Raw genomic sequence first — 18,484 nt, 5'->3', positions numbered from 1 at the left:
TTGAAGGGGATCGTGGGCAGGCCGGCAGGGGGGGGGTCCGATGTTGTGGCGGTGGCGGCGGCTCGGGGGGGGGGGCGGATATAGTGCCCCCCACCTCGGGCTCTGGCCCCCCCTCCTGGCGAGGTCTGGCTACGCCCTTGCTGGAGGGACCCCTCTTGCCTGAGGCCTATCCGATGGGCCTGCTCCACCACCAGTGGCCCCGCCAAATCTGATAGAGATAATTGCTGTGGCAACCAGCGTTCCAAAAAGCCCAGAAGATCTCTCTCGTCCACTGATTCTACCAGTTCCACAAACCGCAGCTTGTTTCTGTGAGATCTATTTTCCAAGTCTTCCAACTTGTCTTCGTAAGTATCCAACACTTTTTGCATATGAGCCTGAACTTCTTCCACCTTCGCCATCTTGTCTTCCAGCTCTCCAGTGAGACAGCGGTAGTTTGCTAATTCTGCAGCAATACGATCTAAATTACTTTGAAGTTGTTCTAACTTTGAATCTATGGGGCTCAGCCGAGTGTCCAGAACATGCTGCATTGCTCCAATTACTTCTGTCGTTACTTCCACTACCCATGCGGAGCCAACAGTAGAGTTGGGTGGACTAGCAGGCGCAGTCATCTTGTCCCCCTGTAATTTCTGTTTGTCTTTCTCTTTCCGGAGAGTTTTAGTCGCCATTAGTTAATAATCGCCAATTCCTTAATTTTTGCCCCTCAGAGACTCCTATAAATCAAGATCAGTCCAAAATCCGAGGTTTGCTATGTAAAAATTAGAGGTTTTATGGAGAGGTCCATCAAGCCAACATCCTGTTTTCAACAGTGGCCAAATTGTATAAAGCTTTCACCTCTTCATTTTCATATTTGGTAGTCTCGATATGGAATGTATTGCCCCTCTTAAGACAGTAGGACAAATATTTAGTGTTTAGGAAAGCAGTTGAAAACTTTTTTATTTCAGAAGCATCTGTTGTAAAAGTCTTGATCTCCTTTTGGATTATTGACTGAACTAAAGTATGCTGTAATTTTCAGGACTGTTTTAGTCCTAGTTCCTCTTAGTTTATTTATTCATTCTATTTTATAGCCCGCCCTCTCAACTACATGTAGAACAATGCCAGCTTAACAAAATGAACCAATAATCGATCTTGCAGCAGGAGGCAGCCTGTTCCATAGCCAAATCAGTGAATAAGAGAAAGTATGAGAACGAGCAGTCCAATTGGAAAAAACCTTGCAGAAGGCAGGAGAAAGTGTGTCTCACACTGGGAGCCGATTCAGGGTATAAGTTGGTAACTTCTTAGATATATAATTTGGAACGATATCATGGAAAACCTTAAAAGCTAACACTAACATCTTAAAAATACACAGTTTGCTGATAGAAAACCAATGCATTGATAAAAGGAAGGTGTAACATGGTCACACATTGCCAAGTTTTCCTGAGCCAAATCGTTTATTTTGAACACGCTGAAGTCTCTTTAAACTCAGGCAACCCCACAAAAACACATTGCAATAATCCAATGTGCAAGATTATGTAAGCGTAAAGCAATTGGACAAAATAACTCAGAAAAATAACCCCGGATCTTATGCAATTGGTGCAAATAGTAGAAAGAGGAAGAAAGCAATTCAGAAATATAAGACTTTTGATAGCCTAGCATCCAAAAGAAACCCAGACTACAAACTTTATCTTTTGCTACTATAGTAGTCCCTTCCCACAATAAAGGTGGACGGGAAAATTTACAGTTATCTCTGTCCATAAAAATTCTGTTTTAGATTCATTCAGTTGCAACTTATTCCTCATCATGCAACTGCTAATTTCAATCAAGCAACTCTGCAACTTCTCAAGCTGAGTCTCTCGGGCAGATCCTAATGCAATGTACTGTGATTATATTGGCAAACGTCACAACATATTTTATGGTATTTGCCAACATGCTTACCCAGCGAGGTCTCTGATGGACAGGCTGTTTTGTCACAGTAAATGATGGCTTGGTATGGATAACCATCAAAAGAGCAAAGCATCCAGGTATTATAACCAAATTTGATTGGCTTTCCTTTACTCTCTTTGATTGTCTTACTAAGATTCCCAGATAAACAACTTAAAAGGCTGCAAGCTGTGCAAAACATTGCTGCAAAGTTAGCACTTTGTGGTAGGTGATATGAGCATGTTGCCAGCCAACTACTCTGGCTCCCTGTTGAAAGCCAGAATTGATTTTAAGGTGCTCACACTTGTTTTTAAGAGCTTATATGGTTTGAGTCTGGGTTATTTTAAAGACTTCGTGTCTGTATATTCTCCATCTAGACAGCTTTGAGCTACATGAGGATTGTAACTAGTTAGTTAGGCTGATGGTTGGGAGGTGGGGATAATGCTGGACAGACTTATACGGTCTGTGCCAGAGCCGGTGGTTGGGAGGCGGGGATAGACTTATACATCTGTGCCCCGAAGAGGACAGGTACAAATCAAGGTAGGGTATACACAAAAAGTAGCACTTATGAGTTTATCTTGTTGGGCAGACTGGATGGACCATGCAGGTCTTTTTCTGCCGTCATCTACTATGTTACTATGTAATTGTCAAAAGTCCAGAAATGAAACTGCTGTCTGCAATAAGAGGAATTACAGATTATTTGAAGATTTAATGCTGTAAAAGTCTGGTTATTCATAAAAAAACTTGTGGTCATTTAAATCTGCATATTATTAATAATTATTTATTACAAATTACAGGATAATAAATTTTGCTTTGCTGCATTTTAACTGTGCCCTCTTGAATACAATGACAAATTTGATGGGTGGTTCTTTCTCAATGTGGTAGAAGTTTAATTATGTAGACGTGTATTATTCATTAGTATGTCTCTCTTTGGGAATGTAAAATTTCTTTTAAGAATAATTTTTCTTTACCGTTTTTGTAGTTTTGTACTTTTGAATTGTAGTCCACTTATAACTGGAAGGTTTTGGTGGAATGTAAATCTTTGAATCATGATGTCTATAATATGGCACCATGGATTGATCGATTCTCAGTTTTTCATCAAAAATTCCATACTGCAATAATGACTTGTTAGGTGATCATATAGAGGAACAATTTTTCCCTCCCAAGAGGCTACCATTGCGTGATGGCTCAAGGAGGCTGTTTCCTCTGCTTATATTCTGTGCAGAAAATTTTCCCCATTGGGTCTCAAAGCGCATTCTACCAGGGCATAGGCTGCTTCCTTTGTGAAAGTGCAGTTGATCTCCCTTGACGAGATTTGCAGATTGGCGATGTGGTTATCTACGCACACCTTTTTGCAGCATTATCAGCTGGATGTGTATATAGTTTTCGGTTCCAGGATAGTGACAGAAGATGTTTGAAGGTGCAGTTATTTTAAAAATAAAAATAAATATAACTCAAAGTGGAGTAATTACATAAGTTTCTTTGTACTCCCTATGGAGGACACAAAGGGGAGACTGCTCATGGAGTATTCACTGGCAATGTTGGTTGCTTTTTGCTTTTGCATGTTTCTAGTGGGTGGCATGAGAGGCAGAAGGTTTTGGTTCTTTGATTTGTCATTCCTTACTGCTTTCTTAACAATACTGAAGGAGCTCAGGATCTCTTATAGCTCAGCTGTGGCGCTCTATCTCCCTGCTGGTGAGATGGGCATAACTCGCAAGTGTCTGGATTGATCTGTTGGGACTAAAAGAGAGAAAATTAAAAGGTAAGAACTAATTTTCCCTTATGGCAGCATAGCTCAATAGAGGCCAGTTCAGATTGAGCGGGAAGCACAAAAGAGCAGGAGAAAACTGTTGGGCAAAAGAAAATTCATGAAAGAGATTGGCAAGTTGAAACCAGATATTGATGTGTGATGTCAATTGTGAAAGCTGTTTTGATATGGATAGAAGTGGGCCAATTTTAATTAGTAGTTGAAATGTGTACAGCAAGGTTCCACAAGACATAATGGTTGCAATAGTACATTTATGAAATTGTGTATTTCTCAGTCGCCATTAACACTCCTTCCTTTTACACAGAGTAAAGGTAAGGATTAGCAAAATGAATGAAAAATATAGTTAAAAAAATGTATATAGTATATATTTTTCTTTAAATGTCGATGCTAAGGCAAGTTCCTCCCTGGTGGAGTTTTCTTTGTGTTTCAGGTACTGGTGACTCCAGAGTGATGTTCAGTTGTTATTAGATGGGAGCTATCAGCAGAGCAAAGTAGTCTTCTCTAGTTTCAGAGTTTGGAGCACAAGAGAGCAGGTGTCAAGTTAGACTAAAGTCCAGAGCTAGAGTGTGCATAGCTAACATGCACCTGCTTCTGTTGCAGATTCCGACTCAGAGCACTCAATGAGTGGATATGAAAGTGTAACAAGTCATTCCCTGGAAGAGAACTGTCAGAATTTAAGCAATAAAAAATCATCCAGCATGTCTGAGGAAAAGAAACATGGAGCTGGGGATTCTACCTTTAATGGCATCAAGAAACACAGGTAGGATGGTCATCTTTCTTGACAGCTGTTTTTAAGACCACATGAAGATTTATGCAAAATGACTACAGAGCAGGAAATGTTTGTTTGTGTGTGTATATATGGGGCTTGAGCAGGGAAGTGTTGGTCTGTGGGGAGTATTATCTACCTTTCTAGATACCTGTTAATGTAATTGAGGATACCAGGAAAACCTTATTCATATCTGCATGCTACAGTACTAGAATGTTTTGAAAAGTCTATAAGGTATTAAAATTTGAAATCATCTGTGGATGTGATAGTTTTAATTTGTAATTGCTTTTGTATGCATTTTTTATGATGCATACGTCCTTATAGCATTTTAGGTTCCTGTCACTTGATCTTTGTTGGCATCATTGATAGAATTTCATGTTCCTATTTTCAGTGTGTGATCACAACATAGGTTTTAGAACGGAGAGAAATAAACTTTGTACTTGCCCTTCTTTTTGAGCATACCATCATCTCTTTTTTGTTGGATTTGCTTACCTTTAATCATAGTAATTGTTTGATCTTTCCCCCTCTATAAGTAATGGCATAACATGATAATCTGCCTAAACTAATGAAATGTAATAGATACCACTATTCTCTAGTTTCATTGCAAGCTGCAGGAGCATTGTAATGTGCAGTTTAATTCCCATCCTAAGTTCAGTGTGTTTTCTAAAGCTAATTTTTTTAATGTGCTGTTTCTGAGACAAAATGGTCATAAGCAGTTTTTAAGCTTGTAGCCATAATGCATTCAATACAATTAATTGAAAGGTTGCAGGGGACATATATCATGCTTCCTCTTAATGTGTATTTTGCTAATGGTTTGTATTTTACCATTCATGTTCTTGTTTTAGTTAGGAATTTCTGTAGTGTAGCAGAACATTTTGGAAATGCAGAAATTGGAGTGTTCTGTAAAAAGCTGAGTTTGACGTTTCATAGAATATCCTGTTAGTAATTTTCTTTAGTTTTCTCAGTTATGATGGAGTACTGCTAGCATTCTGTAAAAAGCTGAGTTTGACGTTTCATAGAATATCCTGTTAGTAATTTTCTTTAGTTTTCTCAGTTATGATGGAGTACTGCTAGCATTTTGAAGTGGAACTATGAAGAGGCCAGTGCCTTTAAGCAAGCTTAGGTAGTTTGCTGTGGCACTTGCATTTGTCTTTAAACTCCCACCCCTGCCTTTTACTGTACCTTAACCAGCAACGGTCTTAAAACAGTGATACGTGTATGGCACAGAAATGCTCGTTATGGTGGCACCTTTTAAATAAAAATTGTATTTGTGTGTGTGCTTTCTTTTTTTTCTGTCCTCACTTTTTTTTTTTTTTTTTTTTTGAGAGGGGTGGTGGTGGTGGTTCTAAGTAAAAGGCAGCTCTTGACATGTGAAATAGAGAATGGGGACGGGGACAAACTTTGTCCCCCATGTCATTTTCAACTTTGAAGCCTGTTAATGAACTGGACTGTTGTGACAATATTTTGATTTTTTTTTTTTTTTTTGAAATACAAGCAAACATGCTGTCCACAACTAGCAAAATTTGCATGGGGGATCCTGTACTTTACTTCTACCAGCACATCTTCTAAGAAGACATCTTCTATTACAGGATTGACTGTGGAAGACAGGAGAGCTAGATTGTTGATGACTGACTTATTCATCCACAGATTTAAAAAATCATAATACTGCTTCATAGGGCATGTTTCTCCCCCACTAGGGCATACAGAAAGGGTTGTATTTTGTACCCCTGATCATTTTAACAGGATGGGTTAGGATTCCTTGCGGGTAGTAGAAGACAGCTTTTGTTGGGGTTGGAAGGGTATAGGGTAGTGTGGGGGAGATTATAGTTGCTCATTATTGTTTTCTATGTGTGATTTGTAAACAGTTGCACAGCATATTGTTCCTTTTATACTTATATAAAAAAAGATTTAAATATAAAATAAGTGTTTGAGGCTTCTGCAGATGAGGACAGAGCCTATGGGACGGGGACAAAGCCTGCTGGGATGGAGAAGGGGCTCGTGGGGACGGGACTGGGATGGAGACAAAACCTGCAGGGATGGGGTGGGGACAACAATGCTCCACTATGGATATCAAGTGAGCAACAAAACGGCTAGAAATAAGAGTTGACAACAAGAACACATATCTTATTCTGAGCACTAGGCTTTTCCCTGAATGCAAGAACCATGTTTCAGATAACAGCCTATCACATATGCACATTTTGACCTTGGGCTTATATTTACTAAGCTACCTTTTAAGCTGAATGATTTTTGTGGTAGGGTTGTGTTGTACTGGTATGTCATTTGTTACACATCTTGATTTAAAGTACTACATAAATGCTAAAACAATCTTGGAACTGGAAAAAGGGATGTACAGTGTTTATTCCAGTAGAACGCAATCAGGTGAGAGAGTCTGCCTGCGATGTTAGGAGCTCAGAGAACAGAAAGCCGGTACTTCAATAGATAAAAATTCCAATGTATTGACATGCTGTAAGAATTCAATTTAAATTTAATAATAAATTTCTTCAAAAGGAACCCTTGTTTCTGTGCTGAAACATAAGCAATAATTATAATAGCCATCTGCCCAAGAGTGATTGTAGTCAACATTTTTGTAACCATTCTGAAACAAAATTGCAGTTTCTAAACCATTTCCTAAAAATAATCTATTTGTGAGGATATGAACAAAGCAAGGAAGTAATTTTGATCTCTTAAGATTTGTCACAAGCAGATGTTCAATGAGGGTGGGGAATGTTTTTTGGTACTAGTTTGATATTTTTTTGTTTGTTTCTTTCTGGCCTTTCAAATTACAAGTTTTGCAGGTTTAAAGATCTGGTAGGATGCTCGTCACATATCAAATTTTCTTCTGTATCAGTTAAAAAAACAAAACCCAAGATGTTAAAAAAAGGCAGTATTTTAGCAGAAGCAAACCTTAGTAGTTGAATTTCAGTTCTCCATAGACAACAGAAGGCGATGTAATCCAGTAGTGCCAACATGAATTATTAGTTGATTTCAGAAAAATGTAGAAGGGTTTTTTGAGCATGTATAGGCCTTTCTGCATTGTTTGTGTTATGCATTCCCACACTCTTGTATGTAAAGCTAGGTTCAACTATTTAGAGAAGTGTTGGCTATTACAGGTAAGCATTTCTTTTCTTTTTCCCACAACAAACATCATGTCAGCTACACAAATGGGGACTCACAAGCGGAGGGTTCCATGGTTGTTTAAAACACAGTCTAGGTGACAACTTAGCTTGTCTGCCATATGATTGAGGTCTCCTGGAGGATAGGATGATATCACAAAAATACTTCGAGGAACGGTCCAGTTCCAGATCTTAAATGGCTTTGTTGCAGAGTGGGAGATGAGCCTTTTCCTTCCTATTTGTGATACAGAACATTGCCGCTTGGTTGGTTGTCTCCCCATAGATTTTCCACAGGATAATCTGGACTCAGAGTTCCCTTGAGATCCAGATTGTGCTGGTATAAAAAGATTTGTGACATGTGCTGCCCAACTTAGGCTGCATACCTCTGTTGCAGATATCACAATATAACACGAGTAAACCCACCACTATAAGCAGCCTGAAGATTCTTGGAGTCACAATTGACCGAAATATCACACTCAAAAGCCATGTGAAGAATACAACAAAGAAAATATTCCATTCAATGTGGAAACACAAAAGAATTAAACCTTTCTTCCCACTGGAAATATTTCGCAGCTTAGTACAGTCAATGGTACTAAGTCACTTAGGGGCTCATTTTCAAAGCACTTAGCCTCCCAAAGTTCCATAGAAACCTATGGAACTTAGCCTCCCAAAGTGCTTTGAAAATATGCCTCTTAGATTACTGCAATGCACTCTATGCTGGTTGTAAAGAACAAATCATCAAGAAGCTTCAAACAGCCCAAACTACTGCAACCAGACTCATATTGGTAAGACAAAATATGAGAGTGCCACACCCCTAAGAGAAAAACTGCATTAGCTTCCACTCAAAAAACGTATTGCGTTCAATGTCTGCACCTTGGTTCATAAAATCATTTACGGTGATGCCCCGGTTTACATGTCAGACCTCATAGACTTGCCACCCAGGAATACTAAAAGATCAGCACGCACATTCCTAAATCTCCATTTCCCCAGCTGCAAAGGACTAAAATACAAATTAACACATGCATCCAGCTTTTCCTACATAGGTACGCAGCTATGGAATGCATTACCTCTTGGCGTGAAAAGCCAGCGCGACCTAACCAACTTTCGGAAATCACTGAAAACCTGCCTCTTCAACAAGGCATATCGCAACGATCCTTCATATGAACTTCAACGCATTACCACTTTATCTATTATTCCGAATATGATCTCTTTGTACCTGTTTACTTAATTTTATTTTGTCATTCATGTTCTCTATGTAATACCACTTACATCTCTCACTCTGGAATGGCGATTGCCATGATGGAACAATGTAAGCCAGATTGAGCCTGCAAATAGGTGGGAAAATGTGGGATACAAATGCAACAAATAAATAAATACCAGTTAAAACTAAAGTGAATGAAAAAACCTATCCTCTATCTTACCACCAAAATACATCTTGATGGACATCGGGAGTCGCTTCTTTTTGCTATGATAATGACTGAGTGTGCTGATTCCATTGGAACTTCAGTTGCATTGTGTCTCATGTGTAGTTTGCTAAATGGAGCACATGTACTGTGACTGCTATGCATTCTAATGGCTTTAGCATGTTTTGAGTGGTTATGTTATATGACGGGGTAGTTTGGGAAATTAAGGAAGTAAGGGCTACTACCCTTTGGCCTTGGAGAAATGTTTTTCCTGTGGACACGTTTTGTTCATGCTTCTATGAATTCTGTGTCTTGAGAATGAGTGATAATTCAGGTTTAAAGGGTTGTTAATAGTGGTCTTCACAGATTAAGTACCCACTTTGCTTATTATTCCTGTTATTAACCGATTCATGTAAGAATAAAGATGCCCTTTTTTGTAAACGAACTGCTACTACAACTAGATGTTTAGTGAAACCCTTGTAGCTGCTGATAAACGAAATGGGAGAACTCAATACTGTTTAGCAATATCTTTCTCCCGTGTGTGGAAGGAAAGAGAACAGTGTTGGTATACTACCAATCTGCCTGGCAATAATGAACAAGAATATGGTGAAATGTTAGCAGAAATGAGGGAAGCCAACAGATTTGGAAATACTATAATAATGGGTGATTTCAATTACCAGACCAATAATACTGGGAGCTGAGCGAAATAAAAACTAGAAAATCACAAAAAGTATAATTTACTCAGTCAATTGTGTTGTAAGATAATGTTCTCCGAGGACATGCAAGCCATTAATTCTCACAGTTGGGTAATGCGATCCCATGTTGCCCGATCAGGAGCTTGTAACAAGCTAAAAAAAAAACAGCTTTGTGGAGTGCGGGAGCCGCTGCACTGTACATGTGCGAGTGCCTTCCTGCCTGCTGCGAGAGGTTGTTTTTTGCTGTCTCCTCACACTGCGTGATCTAGAAGGAGCTTCTAGTGTCTTTTGGCATTTGTTTTTCTTATTTTTTTTTATATTCCCACTCGTGGGTCAATCTGTTTTCCACGTATTCTTTGTTTCATTTTTCTTAATTTTAAGTTTTCTTTTCCATCATTAGGCTGCATTGAGGCCTTAACTTCGGCTGTTTTTTTCCCCTTTCTTTTTCTGGTGCCGTGCCCCTTTTTCAGGCATTGATTTGTTTGATTTAGCTGTGGAAGTTTTTCCGTCCATGTTCACAAAACTTCCCAGTGGCTTCAAGCGCTGTACCTGGTACAATCTTGCCATCTCTGACAGAGACACCTGTTCCTGGTGTCTTCAGTGTTTAGGGCCCAACTATAGCCCTGCTAACTGTCTTTCGATGAAGAAGAGGACCCAAGTTCCCAGAGATACTCAATGTGAGAATTTTTGAAGCCAGATCTGATTCCTCAACATCAGCTTCAAGGTTAGCGGCATCGGCATCGATGTCATGGGCTGCACCAGCATAGGGAATAGCTGCTAAGAGATCCATGGACACTGGGAGCAGTGGTGCATCGACACTGACTGCTGGGCAGGGCCCCCCAGACTGTCCAGCGTTGGATCCAACCCCGAGGTGACATAAGGATTTCATGTAGTTCTCGGCACCAAGGAGCCTCAATGTCATGCTTCAGGCAATGTCCAAGAAGCATTGCATCGGTCATCCTTGACGCAAAGTGCTAGGAGCTCTGGGACATCGAGGGATTCAACACCCTCTATCCAGGATGTGCCGATGCATCTGTCTCATAGCAGCCAGGACCCACCTCCCATCTCGGTCCAATCAGTTCTGCAACCTGTCTCAGAGCCAACACCCCAGCCTTTCCCAGTGTCGGCCCTTGATGAGCGTATCTTGGCCTTGCTTCCTGAGCTGCTGGATGGCATCTTGCAACAGGGGCCATCGGAACTGTTTGCACCTACACTGCATCCTGTTGTGGCCCCGCTTGGCCCTCAGCCTGTGGTGTGGCCTCTGAAGCCAATGTATGTGTCTGTGGTGTTGACTGCCACCCAAGACAGTACCCCCTTGATGATGGAGGAAGCTTTGCTGGAGTCAAGGCGGCAGCCAACTCCTCAATACGCCACTCGAGAGCATGGCTCCTCTGCGTTGAGGCAGGCTCGGTCTCAGCTCTCCCACGAGGAGGAGTTGTCTAACACTGATGAGGAATGTTTGTGGAAGTCAGAGAAGGACCCAAGGTACTTTTACCTTGAAGAAATTTGCAAGGCTGCGACATGGTCTTCAGTCCACACATTCACATCTCGTTACTGCTTTCAGTAGGGTACCCGATGCGATAGTAGTTTTGGGCAGATATGTTCAGAATCTGTTTGAGGTGTAGAATCCATCTCCAAAAGCATAGAAAATCACAATTTCTCCTTCAAAAGCCCCCATATCTTAGTCCACTTGAGCGGGGAGTGACGCCGAACTGCAGTGAGGCATTCCATGTCATAAATATATCTCAGCTTACATAGCCATTTATGCATTTGAAAGTACACCTGGTTCCTTCTATGAAGCCGCAATAAGCAGTCGAGCTGTGCTAAAACAAAAGCGCATTAGTGCAGATCTAGTCAGGATATCCTGGAATTGCTTTGTGGAGTAAAAAAATACTAGGTTCCCAGGGGACCAAAAATCCAGTAAGCAGCTTAAGCTGAAATCTAACACTTCTGTAAAAAGCCTGAGCTTTGGGACAAGTCTACCAAATAAGAATCATTATTCTAACACACTAGAAGCCTCGCCAGCAATTAGGGGAAACTGTAGGATATCATTTGTGCAGCCTGTCCAGTGTTAAGTACCAAAAATATACCAATTTAAAATGATTTTCTTGAACAGGGCTGGTCTTAGGCAGGGGCAACAGGGGTGATTGCACAGTGCCTCACATCTCTGGCATGTCTGTTGTCCTGTCTTGGAACACCTCCCTGCTCCGTACCTTAACATGCATCCACATTTCATTAGAGAGTATCATGTAGCGGCAGCGATTTTTATATCCCGTCAGCTGCCAAGCCCAGAGCCTCCTCACTGCTGTGTCTCACCCCCTTTTGATGTCACTTCCTTCTTCCACAAGGGTAGGACACAGTAGCGAGGAGGCTCTGGGCTTGGCAACTGACGGGATATGAAAATCGCTACCGCTGTCTGCTGCTCTCTACTAAAACGTGGTGGATGCACATCAAGAGTTAGGATTCCAGAGCTTTAAACCTCCTTTTAAACTCTGATAAATTATGGCTTATGGTGGCAGGCGCAGACGGGCGGGGGCCCCACTGAACTGGTCTGCACAGGGCCCTGCAATTGCTAAGACCGGTCCTGTTACTGAATATGTGACAACACTGCCAACTTGGGCAACAAGGCTTCAATAGCTAAGTAGTCAGTTTCATCATAGTCTTACCCAAGATCCCTTCCCTACTTAATCTTATGTTTCAATCAACCATCTTTATAGAGGAGATACCAAAAATTCAGTGTTATGAAAATCTTCACAAATATCCTTGAGGTCGGTGGCCTCTCTAGTCAGCCTACAGGGTAAAGCCCTGCAGGTCAGCGAATGTTTTAACTGTAAATAAGCAAATCTATGAGTGGGGGGGGGGGGGGGGGGGGGGGGGACAGCTGATAGGTTCGTGCCACAGCTTCAAATGTCAACAAGGTAGAATCATCGTAAAGGTCACCCCAAACTTATAACCCCTTACTTTCTCAAAATTTAAATATGGCAGAATAAAGCCCTGTGGGAAACATAGGATTATATCGTGTTGGCGTAAACGTAGAAAGTTGAAAATCAATTTCTTTACTTATACAATCCCCCTGCTCCAAAGTAAGGTGATAGCACTTGCTGGAGATATCTGTAATGCTTGGGGAGCCAAGGAAAATATCTTAATGGCATATTCCCATACATTGTGAGGCTGGGGGTGGCTCCATTCTATAGCTGCCCTCACCTGGACCACCCTATAATAATAGAGCACATTAGGGACCCCGAGACCACCACTCTCTACTTCTATAAAGAATCTTTTGGGAGTACTGGGGGTTTTTATCAAGCCACACAAACTGACAAAAATCGGGTTTTACAGCCCTAAGAAATTTTTTAGGGACTGCTACAGGCAGAACCTGAAAAGTGTACAGAAGTCTCTGGAGAACCATCATTGTAAGGGTAGTAATTCTACTGAACCAAGTTAGATCTAGTCCCTTCCATCTACAAGTCATTCCTCAAGGATTTCCAAAGCCTAGGGTAATTATCAGCAAAAAGATCTGACAGCCTTCACCCACTTGAAAGGGGGAGAGCCCTGCAAATGGCCCATTGAAGTCTTCACTAAAGTAATATTAAAGGCTTCAGTTTTCCCCGTGTTATGCTTAAATTCACAGACCATGGCAAAGGCATCCAGTTCCTGTATGGGATTTGGAAGAGTGGTCAGAGGGGAAGAGACTGATCTTATATTCTGTATCACCCACCCGAAACCTCCTGATGTCAGGATTTCTCCTTACTCAGCCAAGGGTTCCATAAACAGGGCAAAAAGAAGCAGAGATAAGAGGTGATCCTGCTTTGTTCCTCTCTCTAAAACAAAAAAAGGTTTTGAGTTTCCCCCCCCCCCCCCCCCCCCATTAATCTCAACCTAACTCACCCATTCCTGGTTTTCAGCAAGATTCATCGACCTTATTAACATGTAACTTTGTATTATCTTTTGCTACCTTACTTGTTTCAATGATACCTATTTGTCTATTACCTTACTGTTACATTGTTTAATTGTACTTTTCTGTACTGTAGTCTTCCCTACGGTTCTGTGTAAGCCACATTGAGCCTACAACTAGTGGGAAAATGTGGGGTATAAATGTATTAAATAAAAAATCTGTACATAAGCTCTAGGTTCTGTATATAAGCCTCTAATCCATCCCATAAAGTAACTCCCAAACGCCATCTTACTCACAACTCCCTCAAAAATGACCCAGTGGACTCTGTCAAAGGCCTTTTCTGCATTGATTCCCAAAAGGAACAATGGAGAAGATTGCACGTGGGCCAACAAAGTCAAATTAATTACCTGACATATATTGTCAGCAGCTTGCCTTCTCATGACAAAACCCACCTGGTCAGGCCCCTCTCTTTGTTTCTGTCAGCTGTTCAACACTCCGCAGCCAGTTAAACACCTCAGCAAGCAGAGGGGACATCTCCCCCAACCAAGGTCTTATGATATTCTGCTAGAAAACTGGTCATCCCTTGAAACTTGCTAGATGGCAAGGAACAAATCGCCTTAACCACCTCCAGTGGGGAAACGGTCCTCTCGTCTAGCTTTATGTTCCTTGGACAAAGTAGGTAAATTACAATAATTCAGGTAGTCAACAATCTGAGGTTGCTGAATGCAAGGAATCCTGTGTATAAAGCTCTTGCAGAAAGCCACAAAAGCACTCATGAGTTATAGAGCAACCTACCTGCCTTGTCTTTGATCTTAGCAATGGTTCGAACAGTTTTCTGTTTTCTCAAGTGAAAGGCCAAGATGCATCTTCCCTTCCTGCCCCTGTATTTCCTTGTATTTCTCTAAACCTTCCTCCCAGCATCTTTAGATCATGACCCTTTTAGTCCTTGTACACTGTGATTTTAGGTTGCTCTGGTATGCTGTTATAGATTTAATTCTAATTTCCTGAACCAGTCCTGTGCAATACTAGAAAGTAAACGCTGTTCTTGTTGAACACCCTCAATCTCATAACTGGGGTACTCCATGATTTGATCCAGTTTCCATAGTTACAATTAGGGACATACCAATGGTATATCTCATGACACCCTTCAGCAAGTACCAATAGGGCAATGGTTCAGAACAGTTTCTTCAGAATGTGATATGCTGCTATCTGCCTTATAGTCATGAAATTGAAAGGCTCCTTTCTCTGCTACACACATGCATGTTTTATTTTGATTCTATTGCTGATAGATCTGAGTGACAGTCCATTTTTCGCTTGCCTGTATTTATCAGCTGGCTGAAACAGGCAAGGGTCCTTTAATTTATTTTGTTCTAGCTGCCCTTGAAGTCACATAAGTCCCCTTGCCCTTGTGGTTCCTGTTTTGTTTGGCCAACTGGAATGGGAATGCCTGGACTAGCACACACACAGTCCCTGGCCCCCCTGCCTACAGTAGATGCTTCAGAGGGGCATTTTCGAAAGAAACTAAGTTGGGATTTGGATGTCTTTGTAAAACGTCTTTCATTTCGAAAATGCCAAGGACGTCCTTGGATTTGGACGTCTTTGACTTTCGGTGATTTTCAAACCAAAGACGTCCATTTCTAAAACGTCCAAATGCAAGCCATTTGGACATGGGAGGAGCCAGCATTTATAGTGCACTGGTCCCCCTGACATACCAGGACAGCAGTCGGGCTCCCTAGGGGGCACTGCAGTGGACTTCATAAAATGCTCCAAGGTACATAGCTCCCTTACCTTGTGTGCTGAGCCTCCAAACCCCCCCCCCCCCCCCCGGAAAACCCACTACCCCCAACTGTACACCACTACCATAGCCCTTAAGGGTAAAGGGGGCACTTATATGTGGGTACAGAGGGTTTCTGGTGGGTTTTGGAGGGCTCGCTGTTTCCTCCACAAATGTAACGCGTAGGGGGGGTATGGTCCTGGGTCCGCCTGTCTGCAGTGCACTGCACCCACTAAAACTGCTCCATGGACCTGAGTATGATATCTGAGGCTGGTATAGAGGCATGCACGTAATATTTTTAATGATGTTTTTTGAGGGTGGGAGGGGGTTAGTGACCACTGGGTGAGTAACAGGAGGTCATCCCCGATTCCTTCCAGTGTTCATCTGGTCATTTCAGGCACTTTTTTGTGCCTTATCTTATATAATAATTTGTACCTCAAGGTTCGCTGGCTGGCTGGGTTTGTAACATGTTGGCGACATCAGCTCGCCTCCAATGTTCCCTTCCCTCTCATTGTTCCGCCCTCGCATAGAGACGAAATGACATCAGAGGAGGGCGGGACGCTGAGAGGGAACGCTGGAGGCGATGCAAGCCCAGCCTACCTGCCGCCACTTAGATGGAGGGGAGGACAGAATCATGGGACATCGAGGGGAGGGTAGGGCAGAGGAGAATCGAGGGATGGTAGGAGAGGAGAGAATCACGGGACACAGATGGCAGGGCAGAGAAGAATCGCTGGACATGGAGGGGAGGAGAGAATCGCAGGATATTGAGGGGAGGGCAGAGGAGAATCGCTGGACATGGAGGGGATGGGAGGCGAGGGGAGAATTGCGGGACACGGATGAGAGGGCAGGGCAGAGGAGAATTGCTGGACATGGAGGGGAGGGCAGAATCGCAGGACACAGAGGGGAGGACAGGGCAGAGGAGAATCGCTGGACATGGAGGGGAGGCCAGAGTCGCAGGGCAGAGGAGAATCGCTGGACATGGAGGGGAGGCCAGAGTCGCAGGGCAGAGGAGAATTGCTGGACATGGAGGGGAGACCAGAATCGCGGGACATGGAGGGGAGGGCAGGGAATAGGAGAATCGCTGCACATGGAGGGGAGGTCAGAATCGCGTGTGGCAGTGGAGAAAATAGAGGGTATTAAGTTTAAGTACTTCTTCTCTTGCATTCTCATTTTTAGCATGCTGTTTTTCTGGCTACAGGAGGGAAAAGATCCACAATTCTGGCAGCAGGCCCAGAAAAAAGTAGTGAAGGCACAACTGTATTCATCTTTGCAGTCATTCACTTCAGCAAGGAACTGGTTCAGATTGTAGTAATCTTATCAGTATCAAACACCAATGCAAAAGTTGGAGATGACCAAATTTTGTATGAACTGTTGTGTTGTATTAAATATGAGAAAGTATATTAAGTACTGTGTAGTTGGTAGGGGTGGTGTTTGGTTTGTGAGGAAAGATGCAATTTGTTTCAGATTTTTTTTAATTAAGGCTTAAATAATAATTGTTAAAAATCATAATCAACTCTGTATACACAAATAGGTTTTACACAACTCTTGCAGCTATCCAAGTCTGTCATTAGTCCAGTGTGCATAAATATATTTGGATCTCAAAGCTGTGCCTATACCTTGGGAGGAGAGGAGTTGTGCAAATTATTTGGCATTTCTTGATTTTGTCTTATATAAATTTAGTTATACCACATTAGCATGACCAGCATCAAGATGGCTTACAAACAATAAAATCAGTACGGTAAAAACAATATCTACAGATTGACACTGACAGGAACAATAGGAAGGGATGGTGTAGAACAGTGATAAACCAGAAACCTATGCTGATGCATACATAAAACAGTGATACACTGAGAGCACTTACAGGTTCTGTAAAATTGAAGGAAAGAGAAAAATCAAACTTAAATGACATAAGCCTTTTCAATAGGTTTTTCAATGCTCTGTCCTCAGGAGACTAAAGAGTTTGGATGAATTGAATCCTTAGAACAGTGGTTCCCAAACCTGGTCCTGGAGGCACCCCAGCCAGGCAGGTTTTCAAGATACAGTGAATATTCATGAGAGAGATTTGCATGCAATGCCTCCACTGCATGCAAATCTATGAATATTCATTTTGGATATACTGAAAAACTGACTGGCTAGGATGCCTCCAGGACCAGGTTTGGGAACCAGTGCCTTAGAGAATTAAGGGGAAAAGATGACAGGCTAACATATCTACATAACATGGTCAGCATATGAAGGGGGGGGGGGGGTTGTTCTTGTTTTGTTTTTAAGTACTAAATCGGTTCATTTGAAAATTTTCTTCCGTATTTAAAGCAGTCATTTGACTGGCTTTCAGAGTATTGTAGAATTCTATTTACAAAACAGTAAACAGAAGGGGATTAGAGTATCTAAGCTGCTGTTATTCTTTTCTCAGTGTCCTGGCAGTTTTCTCCAGTTATGTATCTCTCATTAGTTTTTTTTTTTTTCCTCTGTATCCTTTTCCAGCCCCTCATAGTCTCCCCATATATTGTAATGATTGTGCCTGCTACTAGAGAAAGGCACATGTTTAAAACCATTTCAATAGGTCATATCCTGCACTTCTCTCTGAGGCAATTTGTGACCTTGGACGTCACTTCACTCTCAATTGCCTTAGGTACAGGTTTATGCATAATACATTATGCATATACCCACATATTTCATAAAATGTATGTACTTTGTTTGACTCGTGCCTTTTTCAGTTGTAGCTCAAATTGAGTTACATTCAGGTACAGTAGGTATTTTCCTGTCTCAGGAGGGCTTGCAATCTGTACCTGAGGCAATGAAGGATTTGTCCAGTGCCACAAGTAGCCACAGTGGGATTTGAAGGGGGTCTCTCTGATTCTCAGCTCTAGCTACTCCTTCACCTTGAGGAATGGTGATGGTAATTGTTGCTATATTTTGAAGCTTTTTTGTTCACGCCAGTTCTTAATGGTTTCATTATTGATCTAACCTTGAACTGAACCTTACTGAGAATAGGGTCTTGATATCCAGGAGTTGGCTTTGAGGTGAAGAGATGATATTAAAGTCCTGTTGGGATTCTATGAACTGAAAGGTTAGAGTAGCTTTGGTCAACAATGAAAGAGAGCACTGAAAAGGCAGTATATCCTTGTGAAAGGCATGTTAAAAGTAAAAAGACATTTTCAATAACTCTGATATGGTCCT

At 41.8% G+C, this 18,484-nt stretch overlaps 1 protein-coding gene across 5 annotated transcripts in view; it reads left to right on the top strand.

Moving 5' to 3' along the window:
• OSBPL1A (oxysterol binding protein like 1A) overlaps positions 1-18,484 on the top strand; it is a 548,756-nt gene that overhangs the window by 307,470 nt on the left and 222,802 nt on the right. For all 5 annotated transcript variants that reach the window (XM_030213649.1, XM_030213658.1, XM_030213630.1 and 2 more), the window contains one exon: positions 4,265-4,424. In XM_030213649.1, coding sequence (XP_030069509.1) covers positions 4,265-4,424 — 160 coding nt within the window. The remainder of the gene's footprint in view (positions 1-4,264; positions 4,425-18,484) is intronic.

This window comes from Microcaecilia unicolor, chromosome 1, assembly GCF_901765095.1.
Source record: "Microcaecilia unicolor chromosome 1, aMicUni1.1, whole genome shotgun sequence".
Taxonomy (NCBI): Eukaryota; Metazoa; Chordata; class Amphibia; order Gymnophiona; family Siphonopidae; genus Microcaecilia; species Microcaecilia unicolor.
The sequence above is the reverse complement of the archived record's forward strand: the minus strand, read 5'-3'. Positions and strand labels throughout refer to the sequence as shown.